The sequence below is a fragment of the Hylobates moloch genome, unplaced genomic scaffold (assembly GCF_009828535.3).
Source record: "Hylobates moloch isolate HMO894 unplaced genomic scaffold, HMol_V3 SCAFFOLD_6, whole genome shotgun sequence".
Classification (NCBI taxonomy): domain Eukaryota; kingdom Metazoa; phylum Chordata; class Mammalia; order Primates; family Hylobatidae; genus Hylobates; species Hylobates moloch.
The window spans coordinates 109,559,966-109,580,264 of NW_026652281.1; the positions used below are offsets into that span (position 1 = coordinate 109,559,966).

General features: G+C 50.2%; 1 protein-coding gene across 4 annotated transcripts in view; it reads left to right on the plus strand.

Moving 5' to 3' along the window:
• ST3GAL2 (ST3 beta-galactoside alpha-2,3-sialyltransferase 2) overlaps window positions 1-20,299 on the plus strand; it is a 67,067-nt gene that overhangs the window by 23,952 nt on the left and 22,816 nt on the right. For 3 of the 4 annotated variants that reach the window (XR_009214249.1, XR_009214248.1, XM_032157876.2), the window contains exon 2: window positions 18,141-19,493. Coding sequence is in view for 2 of the 4 variants with exons in the window: in XM_032157876.2 (XP_032013767.1) it covers window positions 19,155-19,493 (339 nt within the window). In the remaining 2 variants the exon portion in view is untranslated. Of the gene's footprint in view, window positions 1-12,956; window positions 13,280-18,140; window positions 19,494-20,299 lie in introns of those variants that run through there. The other variant, XM_032157877.3, reaches the window with a different exon arrangement.

Here is a 20,299-nt window from a genome sequence, read left to right on the forward strand (position 1 = left end):
GGCCGTGTTCCATAGGATGGATGCGCACCCTCCTCTGCTGGGTCTAGGGGCAAGGATCAACCAAGGTAGGGCTGGCCCTGAAACCACAACCTTCCTAGAGGCTGGTGCCTGCTGGGAGTGGGGCCCCAGGGAGGAGAGTTCCTGTGGGAAGCGGGGGCTGGGAAGGCGGGGCGGGGCTGGGGTGCTGTGGAGCCAGAGTCAGGGCTGTGCGGGAGGGGTTTGTGCCTTCCTTGTGATGCCATGGGGCTCCTGCAGAGCTGTGGCCCTCAATCTGCCCAACCCAGGACCATAGCCATGGAGGTAGAGCTTTATGTGTGCCTTTACATAATCCTCACGGAACCCCTTCGAGATGGGCGCTGTTCCCATTGCACAGATCAGGACCATGAGAGAAGTTACATAGTCAATAGCTGACAAGTGGCAAACCCACAATGTGAATCCAAGTTTTTCTAGGTACTTTGTTCATCTGGAGATGCTTTGAGCTGAGGTGAACAGGTGAGCGATCTGGAAAGCCCCAGCTGGGAGGACTGCAGCCTGTGGTGCTTAGGGGAGTAAGCTGCAGGAGTTCCAGGTCAGCAGCTGTGCTGGGTGTCTGTTGCCGGGCCCTTAAGAGCAGCACGCTCCCACTGTCCCTGCTGTGGTCCAGGCACCTGCTTCAGCTTTACACGCACACCCCTTTCCCACAGGCTCAGATTTGCTCAATCTGGTTTGTACCTGAGGCCTCATGTTTCTGGGTGGTCCAGGAGAAGTTAGAGAAAGCTCTCACTTCTAGAATGTCAGAGATGGAAAAGTGAGGGCAGAATATAATTATCACTTTCATATGCATACTTATATAATTCATAATAATGGTTTCAAAGCATTTTTTATAACCATCATTTCTTTTGATTTTTATAGCCCTGGGCTTACGTAGAGAGATGATACTCAGTTGGGCAAACATTTATTGATGCCTCCTATATGCAGGACAGTGCTAGGCACTACAGTGGTACAGAGATGAGGAATTAAATAGCATTGTCTCTGTACCTTGAGAGTTCTTAGGGTTCTTATAAGTGAGAGACACATACATGTCTTTTTAGTTTCAGTTAATAGATGTGGGCCAGATCTGGCTTGGGATCCAAATTAGTTTGTAAACCTTAGAGAATAGGGTCCGATAAGAGATGATGCTGGGGAGGAGAAGCTGGTTTGGGCATCTCTGAATGCTATTTATGTTAAGATCTTGACCTCGCCACATGAATAATGGCACCCCATCTCATGCTTTTGAAATACATTAGCAGCTGAAAGAAATAGGTAAAACTGGAAATCACGTGGTGGTCAGCAGTAACCAACACTGCGATCATCTGGGAGGAAGAGAGTGGGGGTAGGATTGCTTCCTTTTGATTGTTAAAGAATCTTGAAAGCTAGGCTCGGTGGCTCACTCCTGTAATCACAGCACTTTGGGAGGCCGAGGTGGGTGGATCACTTGAAGTCAGGAATTGAAGACCAGCCTAGGCAACATGGTGAAACCCCATCTCTACTAAAAATACAAAAATTAGCCGGGCGTGGTGGCGCGTGCCTGTAGTCCCAGCTATTCAGGAGGCTGAGGCAGGAGAATCACTTGAACCCGGGAGGCAGAGGTTGCGGTGAGCCAAGATGCCAAGATGTGCCACTGCACTCCAGGCTGGGTGACTGAGCGAGACTCTCAGAAAAAAAAAAAGAATCTTGGAAGCTGGGCACGGTGGCTCAACGCCTGTAATCCCAGCACTTTGGGAGGCCGAGGTGGGTAGATCACTTGAAGTCAGGAATTTGAGACCAGCCTAGCCAACATGGTGAAACCCCATCTCTACTAAATAGAAAAATTAGCCAGGTGTGGTGGCACACTCCTGTAGTCCCGGCTACTCAGGAGGCTGAGGCAGGAGAATAACTTGAACCGGGGAGACGGAGAGAGAGAGAGAGAGAAACACCCTGGGGTTATTTGTCAGTTAACTTTACTACATATCTTCTCGTGACCGGCTTACAATATATTATCTCGTGAAAATAGGAATTTACAAGAGGGTGTATCCCTCTTAGGTTTATCCCTTTCTTGTGACCTTCCCCGTGCCGCCTGGAGGGCTGTAATCTAGTAAGTTTGGTGACTTGCTGTGGCGCCTAGATAAGGGTTCAGGAATGCAGCTGCAGAGTATTCAGGGTAAGGGTCAGCTGCATTGTCGTGGGGGGTGGTCCTGGGGCAGCTTGTCCCTAACAGTCAGGAATTTGAGACCAGCCTGGCCAACATGGTGAAACCCCATCTCTACTAATAATAAAAAAATTGTCTGGGCGCGGTGGCTCACGCCTGTAATCCCAGCACTTTGGGAGGCCAAGGCAGGTGGATGATGAGGTAAGGAGATCCAGACCATCCTGGCTAACATGGTGAAACCCCGTCTCTACTAAAAAATACAAAAAATTAGCCAGGTGTGGTGGCGGATGCCTGTAGTCCCAGCTACTCGGGAGGCTGATGTGGGAGAATGGCGTGAACCCGGGAGGTGGAGCTTGCAGTGAGCCGAGATTGTGCCACTGTACTCCAGCCTGGGTGACAGAGTGAGACTCCGTCTCAAAAAAAAAATAAATAAATAAAATAAATAAATAAAAATAGAAAAATTATCTAGGCATGGTGGTGGGCGCCTGTAGTCCCAGCTACTTGGGAGGCTGAGTCAGAAGTATCACTTGAACCCAGGAGGCGGAGTTTAGAGTAAGCTGAGATCACACTGCTGCACTACAGCCTGGATGACAGAGTGAGACTCCATCTCAAAAATAAAAAGAATCTTGGCCTGGAAATTAAAAGTAACCTGTTTGGCTGCTTGGTAACAGTCTAGACTAGAATTTGGCTCCTGAATCAATTGTTCTGATTTTCAGTGGAACTTCAGGCTGGGCCTGTGCTGGCAGACTGGGGACTTGAAGAGTGTCAGATGGGCCTTCCATCAGGGGTGTTTGTTTGGCCAGTGTGCAGTTGTCACTAGTCAGGTGAAAGACTGAAGTGGGCAAATGGTGTGGAAGAGGCTGAAGGTCCGTGTTACCTGGGTCAGTGAAGGCCTGCCCAGACCACATCTGAAAGATCCCGTTTGCATGTCTGCACGCCCTGCCCTTATCCTTCTGTGGACTGGAATGAAGGTAGCAGTGGGAATGGGAGAGCAGTTTCAATTGGGCCTTTCTTCAGTTGACCCCAGGGTATCTCAGTCTCCTTCCCTCATTGTGTTGGCTAGAGTTCTATGAATCTTGTTAGAGATGGTTTGATACCTGTTCCCAAGAGATTAGTATTGGCAGGGATGCCCAGTTTCCTGGTACGAATAGTTAAATCCAATTCATCCAGTCAAGATGGCACTGTAAATTTGTACTCTAAACACATAGCAGTAATACATAAAAAGATAAAATTCTAAAAACATATTCATGCATGCCCCCGCTTTTCTACCCCCCACCACACTCAACATGATAAATATCCCTGTGGATGAGAAATAGACAAGAACACAAAGAAGAAAGCCAGGCTGAAGCTGCAGGCCTGCTGGTCTCTGAGTCTGGAAGCAGAAATTTGGGATAACAGAGCTATAAAGTGTTCCACTTGGAGCTTGGAATTAGAGCTAGGAAATTGCTTGAATCCACAGCTGGACAGTAGCCTGAGAAAAGTTGCTACTGACCATTTCCTGGGGCTAAAGTTTTTATTTATTTATTTATTTATTATTATTATTATTATTTTTGAGATGGAGTTCGCTCTTGTTGCCCAGACTGGAGTGCAATGGCATGATCTCTGCTCACTGCAACCTCTGCCTCCTGGGCTCCAGCAATTCTCCTGCCTCAGCCTCCGGAGTAGCTGAGATCACAGGCATGCGCAACCACGCCTGGCTAATTTTTTTTTTTTTTGTATTTTTAGTAGAGACGGGTTTCTCCATGTTGGTCAGGCTGGTCTTGAACTCCTGACCTCAGGTGATCTGTCTACTTCGGCCGCCCAAAATGCTGGGATTACAGGTGTGAGCCACCGCGCCTGGCCAGCTTTTTATTTTTTATAGAGACAGAGAGTCTCACTCTGTTGCCTAGGCTGGTGTGCAGTGGCATGATCATGGCTCAGTGCAGCCTTGACCTCCCTGGTTCAAATGATCCTGCTCCCTCAGCTTCCCAAGTAGCTAGGGCTGTAGGCACTTGCCACCATGCCCAGCTAACTTTTTTTTTTTTTTTTTTTTGGAGACAGAATTTCATTCTTGTTGCCCAGGCTGGAGTGCAGTGGCCGGATCTTAGCTCACTGCAACCTCTGCCTCCCGGGTTCAAGTGAGTCTCCTGCCTCAGCCTCCCGAGTAGCTAGGATTACAGGCATCTGCCACCATGCCCAGCTTATTTTTTGTATTATTAGTAGATACGGGATTTCACCACGTTGGCCAGGCTGGTCATGAACTCCTGATCTCAGCTGATCCACCTGCCTCGGCCTCCCAAAGTACTGGGATTACAGGTGTGAGCCACTGTGCCCAGCCTCAAGCCATCCTTTCACCTTAGCCTCTTGACTTTCTGGGACCACAGGCGTGCGCTACCATGCTTAATTTTTTTATTTTTTTATTATAGAGACGGGGTTTTGCCATGTTGCCTAAGCTGGTCTCGAACTCCTGAGCTCAAGTGATCCGCCTGCTTAGGCCTCTAAAAATGCTGGGATTACAGGTATGAGCCACCGTGCCCAGTCTAGAAATAATATTTAAAGAGATAATGGCTTGAAATTTCAGATTCGAAAAAACAGCATGAACATCAAACAGGATAAATAATATGTCACTAGATTTAATACAGCGAAACTGCAGATAATAATATAACTTTATTTTGCTTTTTGAGGCCAGGTTGGACGACAGTGGCGCAATCACGGCTCACTGTGGCCTTGACCTGCCAGGCTCAGGTGATCCTCCCACCTCAGCCTCCTGAGTAGCTGGGCCTACAGAAACATGCCACCGGGCGCAGTGGCTCACGCTTGTAATCCCAGCACTTTGGGAGGCCGAGGCGGGTGAATCACGAGGTCAGGAGATCGAGACCACGGTGAAACCCCGTCTCTACTAAAAATACAAAAAAAAAAATTAGCCGGGCGTGGTGGCAGGCGCCTGTAGTCCCAGCTATTCGGAGAGGCTGAGGCAGGAGAATGGCGTGAACCCGGGAGGCGGAGCTTATAGTGAGCCGAGATTGCGCCACTGCACTCCAGCCTGGGCGACAGAGTGAGACTCCGTCTCAAAAAAAAAAAAAAAAAAAAAAAAAAAGAAACATGCCACCACGCCCGGCTAATTTTTGTATTTTTTGTAGAGTTAGGGTGTTGTCGTGTTGCCCAGGTTGGTCTCAAACTCCTGCTCAAGCAACCTGCCCACCGTGGTCTCCTAAAGTGCTAGGATTACAGGCATGAGCCGCCATACCTGACCAGACCAAGAGAGTTAAAAACTACTGGAGGTAAGAAAGAATTCAAAGAATTGACAGTTAGATCACAAATAACATCTTATCAACATTGGATGCCAGAAAACAATAGAAGAATGTCTTAGAGAAGCTCCTTGTCAACTTAGAATTCCATAGCCAGCTATCATTCAAGAATGAGGTAAAATAAAGGTATTTTTGGACAGGCTAAGACAGTTTTATCACCTACAGACCTTTGCTGAAAGAATGGTTACAGATGTACTTCAGTAAGAAGAAAAGTAAACCCCTGAAGAAAGAGCAGGTTGTTGGTGCCAACAGTGAGCACAGAAGTGGACACATTATGTTGGTAAATTGAATTAACTATTTTTTTTTTTTTGAGACGGAGTTTTGCTCTTGTTGCCCAGGCTGGAGTGCAATGGCGCGATCTCGGCTCACCGCAACCTCTGCCTCTCGGGTTCAAACAATTCTCCCACCTCACCCTCCCGAGTAGCTGGGATTACAGGCATGTGCCACCACACCCGGCGAATTTTGTATTTTCAGTAGAGACGGGGTTTCTCCATGTTGGTCAGGCTGCTCTCGAACACCCAGCTTCAGGTGATCCGCCTGCCTTAGCCTCCCAAAGTGCTGGGATTACAGGTGTGAGCCACTGTGCCCGGCCTGAATTAACTATGAACAATATATTAGGATGCAAGTAGCAGAGTAACCCACAATGACTTAAAATGGAAAACACTGGATTAGTTTATAACAAGAAGTGTGGAGGTCATTAGTTCCAGGGTTGGGGCAGTAGGTCACATAGAAACATGAAGGACCCTCGATCTTCCCTTTTTTTTTTTTTTTTTTTTTTGAGATGGAGTCTCACTGTTGCCCAGGCTGGAGTGCAGTGGTGCGATCTCGGCTCACTGCAAGCTCCGCCTCTCGGGTTCACACCATTCTCCTGCCTCAGCCTGCCGAGTAGCTGGGACTAGGGCACCCACCACCGCGCCCAGCTAATTTTTTGTATTTTTAGTAGAGACGGGGTTTCACCGTGGTCTCGATCTCCTGACCTCGTGATCCACCCGCCTCGGCCTCCCAAAGTGCTGGGATTACAGGCGTGAGCCACCGCGCCCGGCCAGACCCTCGATCTTTCTACTCTGCCATCCGAGAGTGCAAGATGTCTCTCATGGTAGTGAGATGGCTGCCATAGCTCCAGACATTATATCATCACCCTGTAACATCCTGGGCAGGAAGGCACAGAGATCCTAGGAGAAAGGAAGCTTTTTCTTCATGTGCTGCTGCTTTTTTTTTTTTTTTTTTTTTTTTTTTTATTGCAGTCACTGTCATCCAGGCTGGAAGGTGTGATCTCCGCTCCGCCCACTTCAACTTCCACCTCCCGGGTTCAAGTGATTCTCGTGCCTTAGCCTCCTGAGTAGCTGGAATTACAAGTACTTGCCCCCACGCCCAGCTAATTTTTGTATTTTTAGTAGAGATGGGGTTTCACCATGTTGCTCAGGCTGGTCTCGAACTCCTGACCTCAGGTGATGTGCCTGCCTCGGCCTCCCAAAGCACTGGGATTACAGTTGTGAGCCACTGCACCCGGCTGCTTATTTGGAAAGGAAAATCTTTCCAAGATGGCCCTAACACATACTCCCTTGGGTCTCATTGACCTGAGCTGGTCCATCCTCAAACCAATTCCTGGTGAAAAAGGGACAGGCTTGCTGTGGTTGGCTCTGGCTGACTTTGGCCAGTCTTGCATCATCTGCCAGGACTGGGTCCTTAGCTGCCCAAACAAATCAGGATTCTGTTGGCAAGCAAGAAAGAGAGTGGCCACTGATAGGCAGCCAATAGTGTCTGCTACAGACGGCAAAACACAGAGAGAAAAAAAAAAAAAAACAAAACAGGATCTCTAAATGGGCTTTTAATTTTTTTTTTTAAGGGAAAACTAGAATTGTTGACCACATTACCAAGGAAGAATAAGAATAGAGAATTTTATTGTTAAGCCACACCAAATTTCTGCCTTGTTAAGAGAATGGCATTACTGAAAAACTGAAGACTTCATCAAGAAAATGTACATATGCCAACAATATAAGATTAATCACTAAAAAAAAAGTAATATAATTTCCAAACCAGGAGGGGGAAAAGAAATGGTGAGGGTTGGCCGGGCGCGGTGGCTCACGCCTGTAATCCCAGCACTTTGGGAGGCCGAGGTAGGCGGATCACGAGGTCAGGAGATCAAGACCATCCTGGCTAACATGGTGAAGCCCTGTCCCTACTAAAAATACAAAAAAAAATTAGCCGGGCATGGTGGTGGGCACCTATGGTCCCAGCTACTTGGGAGGCTGAGGCAGGAGAATGGCGTAAACCTGGGAGGCGGAGCTTGCAGTGAGCTGAGATCAAGCCACTGCACTCCAGCCTGGGTGACAGGGTGAGACTCCGTCTCAAAAAAAAAAAAAAAAAGTGGTGAGGGTGAAGATAATATGTCAACCCAAGTCAGGAAAAGAAAAAAAAACTAAAGAAAAAATAGTAGACAAAACACTGATTAAGATAGTAATGTAAGTCCAAGTGAAATGGATTAAACTCATCTATTTGAAAACAACAGTATCAGGTGAAATAAAAAGCAAAGAAGTCTGAGGGCTGAGCAAGGTGGCTCATAACTGTAATCTCAGCTCTTTGGGAGGCCAAGTTGGGAGGATCATTTGAGAACAGGAGTTGGAGGTCAGCCTGGGCAACATAGCAAGACATCATCTCTACAACAACAACAAAAAAAACCAACAAAAGTAGTGCACACCTGTAGTCCCAGCTACTTGGGAGGCTGAGGCAGGAGTCTGAGAGTTCAAGTCCATCCTGGGGAACATAGCAAGACCCTGTCTTAAAAAAAAAAAAAAAAAAATTTAGCCAGTTCTGGTGGCGTATGCCTATGGTCCTAGCTACTCAGGGGCCCGAGGTAGGATCATTTGAGCCCAGGAGGTCGAGTCTACAGTCAGCTGTGATTGCGCCACTGGCCTTCCAGTCTGGGCAGCAGAGTGAGATCCTGTCTCAAAAACCAGGAAAAAGCCCGGGCACAGTGGCTCACGCCTGTAATCCCAGCACTTTGGGAGGCCCAGGTGGGCGGAACACCTGAGGTTGGGAGTTTGAGACCAGCCTGACCAACATGGTTAAACCCCATCTCGACTAAAAATACAAAATTAGCTAGGCGTGGTGGCGCATGCCTGTAATCCCAGCTACTCAGGAGGCCGAGCCAGGAGAATCGCTTGAACCTGGGAAATGGAGGTTGCGGTGAGCCGAGATCGCTCCATTGCACTCCAGTCTGGGCAATAAGAGCAAAACTCTGTCTCAAAAAAAACACAAAAAGCCGCCAGAGGCGGGAAGCTGTCTAGAATGTGGAGAGACCTGGTCTTCCCCACACAGGTGGTTTGAACTTTTTTCATAAAATAGAGATGAGGTCTCACTCTGTTGCCCAGGCTCCAACCCCTGGACTGAAGCGATCATCCAGCCTCAGTCTCCCAAAGTGCTGAGATTATAGGTGTGAGCCACCACAACCGGCCGAGAACCGTTTTCCTAGACGTTACTTCATGCCTTAGTGTAGATAGGTAGAGCAAGATACTGGATTTCCCCCTGCCCACCCCGACTCAAAACACAGTGGGGCTCCCTCCTGAGGTAACAGGTGGTGGATCTGAAGGGACCCTTCATCCCAACTCCCCTGCCGCACCCCCTCCCAGTGCCTCAGAGCCTAGCTTCCTCCTCTTAGAGGCCGTTTCTTTATTTTTTCTTTCCTTTTTTTTGTTTCTTTGAGCTATCTCCTACAGAAAGAGGCTGTTAGGGTGCAGCCTCGATCCTCGTCCAGTGAAGACTGACAATTTATTTCTCTAGGACTTCATTGAAAGCCAAAGTTACGCTCTTGGTTTGAAGAAGTGTGTTAGCTCTTGCCTTCTGGGTTTCTGGCTACAAACTCTGGGCGGCATCAGAGGTACCAGAGCTGAGATTTCAGCTGGATATAAAGTCAAAGCTGGATGTTCTGCAGGAAGGGAGGGGCTGCCCGAGGGTTTGGTGCTGGGGAGTGGAAAAGGCTTCAGTCCCTAGGGTAGCACTGAGGGGTCTGTGCTAGAGGCTGATACCAGGGTGTTGCAATGCGAGTGACTTCAGTTAACCAAGCAGGGTGGCGAAGCGGCCCATTCTCAGGTCAAGGACAGGCCTCACTGCTTTTGAGTTGTCGGGGAGGGAGGGGCTTTCGGTAACTGGCCACCTGCCCCGCCCCGCCCCTCCCCGCCCCGCCCGCCTCCGCCCCAGCTCCTTCTGCCTGGTTTGGGTGCTGCCTCCCACCCAGGAGGCAGGGAGTGTTCTGGGTTGCTAGGCTGGCAGGGATCTGGGGCACAGCGAATGTTTTGATGGTTGTACCCCAGTTAGTGGAAGAGTGCTTTAGGACGGTACCGGGGGCTGTGGAAGGAGCTCTGGGCTTGAAGTCATCAGACCTGGCGGGGCGTTAAAGCATCTTCACTTCTGCCTGGCTGACCTTGTTCAGCTGGTCCTGGGACTCCTGTGCATACTAAATGAGAGACTATCCCCCGAAAATGCTCAGAGGTTCATAAAGCATCGGGCCATTGGAGCAGTAGGCAGTGGCTTCATGCCTTTAGAATGAGCTTTGGGACATGTCCTCAGGCTCTGTGTAAGTGGATGGAGAGGGGCTTTATCTTTCGTCTTTCTCCTCTCCCTCCCAGAGGCAAGCAGCACCCATCCCCCCAGCTCAGTGCCTTATTTTGGCGTTTCTTTTCTCTGCATGCCAAGAAGGTTGTATTCAGCTGTGCTGGTCTGAGGTGGTGCTATCCTGTGCTTCATTAGGTTAATTTGTTGATGGCTGTCTCCTGGGATCTGACCGAGAATTGGCTCTAAAGCTGCTATAGCCTCCAAAACAGTCCCTGCTGTTCTTCTTTTGGGGCACTCTTTGCTTTGTTCCTCAACCAGGTGCTTTTGTTTTTTCCTTCCATTTACGTGCGAGCTGGTGAGGGTCTCCTTTGAGGTTCCTTGTACTGGGAGGTGGAAGTAGCCCTTTGGCTGCATCTCCTGAGGATGGAAGGCAGGGTCTTCAAGGCCCTTGCTGCCCCTGACCTCTGGATCCTGGCTGCTAGTTCCTCTGGACAGCCTCAGCAACTTGGACATGGACCAGCCATTCAGTGGACATTTATTGATAAATGGTCTCCCGAAATTTGCCAAATTTGTGACCACAAACTTCTTAGAAGACTAGTATTGGCACAGTGGCTCACGCCTGTAATCTCAGCACCTGGGGAGGCCGAGGCAGGCGGATCACTTGAGGTCAGGAGTTGGAGACCAGCCTAGCCAACATGGCGAAACCCCATCTCTGCTGAAAATACAAAAATTAGCTGGGCGTGGTGGCACGGGCGTATAGTCCCAGCTGCTTGGGAGGTTGGGGCAGGAGAATTGCTTGAACCCAGGAGGTGGAGGTTGCAGTGAGCCAGGATTACGCCACTGCACTCCAGCCTGGGCAACCGAGTGAGACTCCATAAAAAAAAAAAAGAAAAAAAAAAATAGGCCATAGTGTTGTCTTGCCACCTCCTAAATTTCCCTAGTAACTCTCTTTCTCTTTTAGAAGACTATTTCACATCTGGTCTCTCTGTAAATCTCCAACCCCAACAGTAAAGGGACCCTCCTCACTGTCTGTGCCACTTGCTCGGCTTTGCCACCTGTCCCCCAGGTAGCCCCTCCAGGACAACACTCGTTGCCATCATCTCTTGCTGCTCCCAGCCTTTGTTCCACTGTTCATCTCTTTTTCCTATATCATAAATTTCTGCTTCTCTAATAATTCATTTCCATCAGTGTACACACATTCTGGACCATCTCTCAGCTGAATTCCATTCCACATTCAACTCTTACATCCCATTCCTTTTTTTTTTTTTTTTTTTTTTTGAGACAGTCTCACTCTGTCACCCAGGCTGGAGTGCAGTGGCACAATAGTGGCTCACCGCAATGTCTACCTCCCAGGTTCAAGCGAGTCTCTTGCCTCAGCCTCCGAAGTAGCGGGATTACAGGCTCATGCCACTACACCCAGCTAATTTTTGTATTTTTAGTAGAGATGGGGTTTTGCCATGTTGGCCAAGCTGGTCTCAAACTCCTGACCTCAGGTGATCCGCCTCCCTCAGCATCCCAAAGTGCTGAGATCACAGGTATGAGCCACCGTGCCCGGCCCCCCACTCCAGCCCAGACTGGAGTGCAGTGGCACAATCTGAGCTCATTGCAACCTCCACCTCCCGGGTTCAAGCAATTCTTCTGCCTCAGCCTCCCTAATAGCTGGGACTACAGGTGCCCACCACCACCCCCCGGCTAATTTTTGTTATTTTTAGTAGACATGGGGTTTCACCATGTTGGCCCCGCCACCACCCCCAGCTATGTTTTGTTATTTTTAGTAAAGACGGGGTTTCACCATGTTGGCCAGGCCAATCTTGAACTTCTGACCCCAGGTGATCTGCCCACCTCGGCCTGCCAGAGTGCTGGGATTACAGGTGTGAGCCACCACACCCGGCTGTCTGTGGCTTTTAACCTATTCACCACAAACAATTTTAGAATATCACCCCAGAGGGAAACTCCAACCCACTGGCAGTCATTCCCCATTCTCCTCTATCCCCCAGCCCCTGGCAACTGGTAACCTACTGTCTGTCTCTATGGATTTGCCTATTCTGTACATTTTACATAAATAATCCGGCATGGGGCCTTTTGTGCCTGGCTACTTTTTTTTTTTTTTTTTTTTAAGACAGAGTCTCACTCTGTCACACAGGCTGGAGTGCAGTGGTGCGATCTCGGCTCACTGCAAGCTCTGCCTCCCGGGTTCATGCCATTCTCCTGCCTCAGCCTCCCGAGTATCTGGTACTACAGGCTCCCGCCACTATGCCTGGCTAATTTTTTGTGTTTTTAGTAGAGATGGGGTTTCGCCGTCTTAACCAGGATGATCTTGATCTCCTGACCTCGTGATCCGTCTGCCTCGGCCTCCCAAAGTGCTGGGATTACAGCCGTGAGCCACCACACCAGGCTGAGCCTGGCTCCTTTCACTTAGCATGGGGTTTTCAGGTTCATCCATGCTGTAGCAGTACCAGAACTTGATTCCTTTTTATATCTGAATAATACTCCCTTGTATGGATATACCACATTTTGTGTATTTATGTATTGGTTGATGGAACTTTGAGTTGTTTCCACATTGGCACTCTTATGAATAATGCTGCCATAAATCATTTGTGTACAAGTTTTTTTTTTTTTTGTTTTTGTTTTTTGAGATGGAGTCTCGCTCTGTTGCCAGGCTGGAGTGCAGTGGTGCGATCTCGGCTCACTGCAACCTCTGCCTCCCAAGTTCAAGTGATTCTCCTGCCTCAGCCTCCTGAGTGGCTGGGACTACAGGCGCATACCAACCATGCCCAGCTAATTTTTGTATTTATAACAGAGATGGGGTTTCACTAAGTTGGCCAGATGGTCTTGATCTCTTGACCTCGTGATCCACCCATCTTGGCCTCCCAAAGTGCTGGGATTATAGGCGTGAGCCACCGTGCCCGGCCGTGTGTACAAGTTTTTATGTGAACCTAAGTTTTCGTTTCTCTTGAGTATATACCTAGAAGTGGAATTGCTGAGTCATATATTATGGTGACTGTACATTTAATCTTTTGAGGAACTGCCAGACTGTTTCCCAAAGCGACTGCACCATTTCACATTCCCAGTAGCAAAGTCTGAGGGTTCCAATGTCTCTACGTCCTCACTAACACCGGTTATTATCTGTCTTGTTGATTACAGCCACCCTGATGGGCAGGAAGTGGTATCTGATTGTGGTTTTGATTTGCATTTCCCTGATGATTAATGACGTTGAACATCTTTTCCTGTGCTTGATCCTCGTGATACCCCTGGATCAGTCATTGTGAAGGTCACCACTGCCCTCCATCCAGTGGTCAGTTCTCAGTCCTCACCTTACTTTTTCAAACACTTGACACTGTTAATTCGTCCTTCATTCTCGAAACTTTCTTCTCTTGGCATCCCAGATGCAGGGCTGTTTTTCCCCCTGCCTCACTGGCTGTTTATTTCCTGGCTTCTCTTTTAGACAGCAGAGTGCCCCAGGCTCTGTCCTGAATTGCCTACTCTTGTCTGTGGCAGACCCTACCTAGATCATTTCTTCTGGTCCTGTAGTTTTAAGAATGAACTGTACTCTGATGACTCTCAGATATATCCCTCTAACTCTGACCTCACCCATGAGCTTCAGACAGGTGTGTCCAACTGCCTGTTTCCATCTGCATGTGGATGTCTAAAAAACTTTCTTTTCTTTTTTTGAGTTGGGGTATCACTCTGTCACCCATCCTGGAGTGCCATGGCATGATCACGGCTCACTGCAACCTTGAACTCCTGGGCTCAAGTGATCCTTATGCCTAAGCCTCCTGAGTAGGTAGGACTACAGGCACATGCCACCATGCCCAGCTAATGTTTTTACTTTTTTGTTTGTTTCCTTGAGACGGAGTCTCACTCTGTCACCAGGCTGGAGTGCAGTGGTGCGATCCCAGCTCACGCAACCTCCGACTCCCTGGTTCAAGCAATTCTTCTGCCTCAGCTTCCCGAGTAGCTGGGATTACAGGCACCCATCACCACGCCCAGCTAATTTTTTGTATTTTTAGTAGAGACGGGGTTTTGCCATGTTGGCCAGGAAGGTCTCAATCTCCCGACCTCATGATCCGCCCGCCTCGACCTCCCAAAGTGTTGGGATTACAGGCGTGAGCCTCCGTGCCCATCGTTTTTCCTTTTTTGTAGAGATGGAGTCTTGCTGTATTGCCCAGGCTGGTCTCAAACTCCTGACCTCAAGTGATTCCTCCTGCCTTGGCCTCCCAAAATGTTGGGATTACAGACATGAGCCACCACACCTGGCCTGAAAGACATCTTAAATTTAACCAGAACTTTTGTTTTTTCTCAGCCAAACCCATTAATTTTCTGTCTTTTCTGTATAGTGAATGGCACCCCCATCCACCAGGTTGCTCAGGCCACAGCCTCCATGTCTCCCTGATTCCTGTCTTCCTCTTCCCACCCTGCTCCCCTCTTCCCTTCCCCATGGGCCCCCTCCTTGTACCCTCCAACTACCCTACTAGTTAAGCCTGTCAGAGTACATCCAGCCATTTCTCACCACCTCCACCACCTGGGATATTGCAGCAGTTCCTTTCTGGTCTCCCTGCTAGTCTTACGCAACAGCCAGAGTAGTCCTGTAATAAAACATGTTTTAACCTAAAAGCATTTTAGATTTTACTACAAAATGCATCATACACTCAAAGTAGTACATATCGTATTTGTGCTCTTTAAAGAGTAAACATAAGAAATACTCCATGGCTGGGCGCAGTGGCTCATGCCTGTAATCCCAGCACTTTGGGAGGTCGAGGTGGGTGGATCACCTGAGGTCAGGAGTTGAAGATCAGCCTGGCCAGCATAGTGAAACCCCATCTCTACTAAAAATACAAAAAATTAGCTGGGTGTGGTGGCACATGCCTGTAATCCCAGCTACTTGGGAGGCTGAGACAGGAGAATCGTTTGAACCCAGGAGGCAGAGGCTGCAGTGAGCCAAGATCATGCCACTGCACTCCAGCCTAGTGATAGAGAAAGACTCTGTCTCAAAAGAAAAAAAAATACTTCTGTACCCACCACCTGGATTACGAGGTACCCAATACACCTGAAGCCTCTTCAGCCCTCCTTATTTCATCTACCTCTCTTCCCCTTCCAGAGGAATTCCCTGAATTTTGTGTTGTTTCCTTGATTTTCTCTATTAGTATCTTTATAGAGAGGCATAGAAAATGTCTTTCTTAGCTTTGCATATTTTTTAGCTTTTCATGGATTTATCCTGTGATCATTTATCCATGACTTCTCTCTTTGCTCGATAGAATATTTTTTGGCCATATTAATCCCTGTTAATGTCTGAAACTGGAGTTCATTCATTTTACTACATGGTATAAAATTCACCACAATTTATCCATTCTTTTTTTTTTTTTTTTTGAGGCAGAGTTTCGCTCTTGTTGCCCAGGCTAGAGTGCATTGGCGCGATCTCCCCCTCCTGGATTCAAGTGATTCTCCTGCCTCAGCATCCCGAGTAGCTGGCATGTGCCACCATGCCCGGGTAATTTTGTATTTTTAGTAGAGATGAGATTTCTTCATGTTGGTCAGGGTGGTCTCGAACTCCCAAGCTCAGGTGATCCAACCGCCTCGGCCTCCCAAAGTGCTGGATTACAGGCTTAAGCCAGCATGCCTGGCCTTTTTTTTTTTTTTTTTTGAGGCGGAGTTTTGCTCTTGTCGCCCAGGCTGGAGTACAATGGCGTGATCTTGGCTCACTGCAACCTCCGCCTCCTGGGTTCATGTGATTCTCCTGCCTCAGCCTCCCGCATAGCTGGAATTATAGGTGGCCACCACAACGCCTGGCTGATTTTTTGTATTTTTAGTAGAGATGGGGTTTCACCATGTGTTGGCCAGGCTCGTCTTGAACTCCTGACCTCTGGTGATCCACCCACCTCAGGCTCCCAAAGTGGTGGGATTACAGGCATGAGCCATTGGGCCGGCCTCCTCTGAGCTGTTTATATTGAGGTGCACATGGGGTTATCATGAATGATCTGAGTAGCTGTGAAGGGGAGCAAGCCCATGACGTGGTGGGCAGCTGAGGGGCACAGGTAGAAATGAACTGTGAGAGGGTCAGTGCCAGGTCACTTTTGGGATTTTTAGTGCGTGTTTGGGGGCCTCTGATTTTTTTTTAGCTCCTCCCCATGGCTCCATTTGCCCTCACCACAACAAGCTGAGCAGCCTATGTTCGAAGTAACACCTGGACCTGGGGTTCCCAAAGCAAGGGCCTTTGTCAGATGCTCTACTTCTCTGCTCTTTCCAGACATGTCACAACCAGGGATTTTCCCCTCCCCAACAGGCAGTGCAGTTCCTTCGGGTGCCCCCTGCATTGATTTAGAATCCCAAGGAGTTAATGACTTCGCTGATTGAGTTGCTTCCTTTGGAAGCCTCCTGTGCCGGCTCTGCCCAGCCCCCGCCTTCAGTGGCCACTGCGGGGCTGCCCAGCCAGAAACCAGGTCTCCCCAGGCAGGACCTCTCGATCCCATCAGCTGCAAAGTCACTGTCTTCCAGGGCCACCTGCCTCGTGACTGGCTCTCCTCAGGTCACAGGCAGCTGGGAGTGGGACCCTGAAAGAACTCGAGTTCTTTCCTTACATGTTGGGCATGCAGCAGGCAAAGGGAGAATGAGAGGAGACAAGGACCTGGCTTCCCGTCTACAGACTGTTCAGCCAAGGCCATGCCTAGAGTGGGATCTGCTAAATGGGCATAGCAGAACATTGGAAGAAGCACCTTTGAGCCAGTGCTGCTGGGGTCTCCGTGGATTAGGGCCAGGAGCCCTGGTGAGGCCTGTGGGCAGGGCTTCACTTTCAACCCTGAGAAGCCAACTCCACATCTCCTTCCCTCTCACCCTTGAGCCCTGGGTAGTTCAGGGAGGCCACAGCCTTCTTTCTGTGCCCTGGCCTATCCCACAGTCACCTCCACTCACAAGGTCGTGACCTTAGGTAAGTTCCTCTGCTTTTGTGAACATCATTTTCCCATCCAGAATGATGTCCTTACTGCAGTATGCTCGTTCTATTCCCTGCTGGCTATGTGGCCACAAATGGAGGGGCAGCTAGGTTTTCTCGGACACAGAGCCTGAGAGGCCTTATCTGCAGCTTCTGGAAGCAGAAAGGAGACCCCAAAAGTGGGCTGGAGGCTTCAACAAGGACAGGGAACAGGGCTGCACTGAGAGGCCCAGGGGCTAGGTCAGCAGTGCTGCTAGGCGGATTTGGAGGGGAGCTGGGGAGAGGCGAGGCAGCCAGCTTTGCAAGATTCCCACGGCACAGAGCCAGTGCTCAGGGGTTCCCTTCTCAGCGTTCCTCTCACCTCTTGTGGCTCCCTTGCGTCTGGCCTGGATCCGAGTTCCTTTCCTTATGGCTGAGACCCAAACTGCCTACAAGTGACCTCTTCTCCCTGTTCTTGCCTGCAAGGGCAGCATAGGGCCTCAGGCTGTTAGTGCTACCAGGGACCCTGGCATTCACTTTGTCCATAATGTACAGATGGATGTAGGCAACTGCCCTCAGGGCTGTCCGGGGGCAGGACCAAGCCCAGCAACCACACCTCCTGACACAGCCAGGTTCTCCCCCAACGGCGGAGCTGACAGGACTGTTCATGGTTCACTGAGTGGACCCAGCAATGCCTCATTGATAATCCACAGTCGAGAGAAGAGGGACGGTCAGAGACCGGCCAGCCCTCCCTTCTGACTGGCAGAGGCCTCTGCAGGCACTGACAGGCTCCAGAGAGCGCTGTGGGGGGCAGTCAGTGTCCATAGTCTCCTGGGATCTTCTCTGGACTGTTTTCTCTGACTTTTCACCTGAAATTAACTGTACATAGCTGGGCTAGGAACTTTCTAAATCTGAAAGCATGTGGCTTAGGGAAAATCACTTGACTCCTTGTTTACCCTTTGGCTAAGAAGTGAAGACCCTGGGCCAATCTAGTCCTCCAGGCCCTGGAGTCCCACAGAGTGATGCTATCTGTGCAGCTAGAGGGCAGAGCCCTTGGTCATGTCCACCCTCTGATTAAGTGGGCTAGCTTTGTCCCCTCTGGGACTTGGGGTGGGGCTGCTAGCTTTGTCCCCTCTGGGACTTGGGGTGGGGCTGCTAGCTTTGTCCCCTCTGGGACTTGGGGTAGGGCTGAGACAAAGCCTGGTGCCCGTGCGATTCATCTGCACACTATTTCTCCTCTCTGCCATTCTAGGGTCGTGCTGTGGCAGCCTGGCGCCTGACATGTGAAGGGGAATCTGCCAGGGGATTACTGCGAGCTAACAGGAGGATAGGCTGGCCCCGGGGGAGCGGAGATGGGCAGAGCAGCTGCTGAACCCGGGCCAGGAATATTAGGAAGGAGACCTGGACCCTGGTGGGGAGCTCAGCACACGCTCGCCTGACCCAGATGGTATTGGACACAGTGCCCCGCTGAACAGCAGCTGTTCCCAGCGCCAGAAGACCCCACAGCCACAGTAGGAGCTTTGCGACCCCTATGCAACTGCAGCTGGGGCTGGGGCCACGAGGAGAAGGGACCAGCACCTCAGATGGGAAACAGTAGGGCAGGACCTACCGCGAAAAGGATCTCGATCTTGCAGCGGAGTTTTCCCACACTCATAGCGCGTCCTGTTTTTCTCCTCTCAGGTTTGGGGTCTGGCTCCCCTCTTCTGGCAGAGGTTTTGGGCCAGGAGGTGGGACAATGCTTGCATGGAACCCAAGTTCCCTGAAGCCCATGTGCTCTCTGTTGTGATTGGAGTTCTAGGGCTTCCCTGCTGCCAGGGACGAGGGGCTGCCTCATTGTCTGCTCATGAACCACAAGGACCCCGACTGCTCCAGACTGGATTATTTCAAGCCGCCAAAAAGGGGGACCCCTAGAGCTGGCAGCCAGCAATCCCAAGGGACTAGAGGGCTGCAATGGACTGACCTCCCCCTCATCAGGGTGGCGGGAGAGGCAGAGCCTCTGTGGCCCAGCTAGTGACGGAGAGACCCGATGAAGCCCTAAGCAGGGGCCCTGCCTGACTCAGGGACAGGACAGCCACTCCTGCCAACGTGTGTTCTCCCCACATTGAGGGAGGGCGTGGCAAGGGACCCCTGCCACTGTCCCCTGCTGCAGCACGTGCCCCTATGCCCTTTGCATGTGGTGCCACAATAGGCAAGCTACGCCGTGGCTGGCCCCTCAGTGGGCTGGGAAAAGAGTGGCCACGGTGACCGCCACCTGCCTGCTGGCACCATGAAGTGCTCCCTGCGGGTGTGGTTCCTCTCCGTGGCCTTCCTGCTGGTGTTCATCATGTCCCTGCTCTTCACCTACTCGCACCACAGCATGGCCACGCTGCCCTACATGGACTCGGGGGCCCTGGATGGGTCGCACCGGGTGAAGTTGGTGCCTGGCTATGCCGGCCTGCAGCGCCTCAGCAAGGAGGGGCTCTCAGGCAAGAGCTGCGCCTGTCGCCGCTGCATGGGCGACGCCGGTGCCTCCGACTGGTTTGACAGCCACTTTGACGGCAACATTTCCCCCGTCTGGACCCGAGAGAACATGGATCTTCCACCGGATGTCCAGAGGTGGTGGATGGTAAGAGCTGCTGCCCCTTTCCAGGGATCTGTTCCCCGGTTCACAGGGAGCAGGTGGGAATGAGGAGTACAGCCATGGGGGGCCTGCCCCAGAAGAAGGAGGCAGCCGCCCCTCAGCCCCAGCAGTTGTCGCTGCACAAGGCTGGATCTGGGTTTTTTTTTTTTTTTTTTTTTAAGAAAACCCAGAAATCCAGGTTTTAAAACTAAGTATCCTAATTTATGAACATTGGCTCAAAATAGTTTTTTTTTTATTTGTTTGTTTTTTGAGATGGAGTCTCATTCTGTCACCCAGGCTGGAGTGCAGTGGCTCAGTGCCGACTCACTGTAACTTCTGCCTCCCAGGTTCCAGTGATTCTCCTGCCTCAGCCTCCTGAGTAGCTGGAATTACAGGCATGCACCACCACCCTCAGCTAATTTTTTTGTATTTTTAGTAGAGACGGGGTTTCACCATGTTGGCCAGGCTGATCTCAAACTCCTGACCTCAGATGATCTGCCTGCCTCAGCCTCCCAAAGTGCTGGGATTACAGGTGTGAGCCACCATGCCCAGCCAAAATAATTGTAAATACCATGAGAACAGAGCCCCTTGCTTGGTTCTTTACAACTGCTGGAAGACTTTTTACTGGGCTGGGATAAGAAAGCCTTGTAGGGAAGGCAGGTCGTGGTGGCTCACGCCTGTAATCCCAGCACTTTGAGAGCACAAGGCGGGCGGATCACGAGGTCAGGAGTTCGAGACCAGCTTGACCAACGTGGTGAAACCCCATCTCTACTAAAAATAAAAAAAAAATTAGCCAGGCATGGTGGCACGTG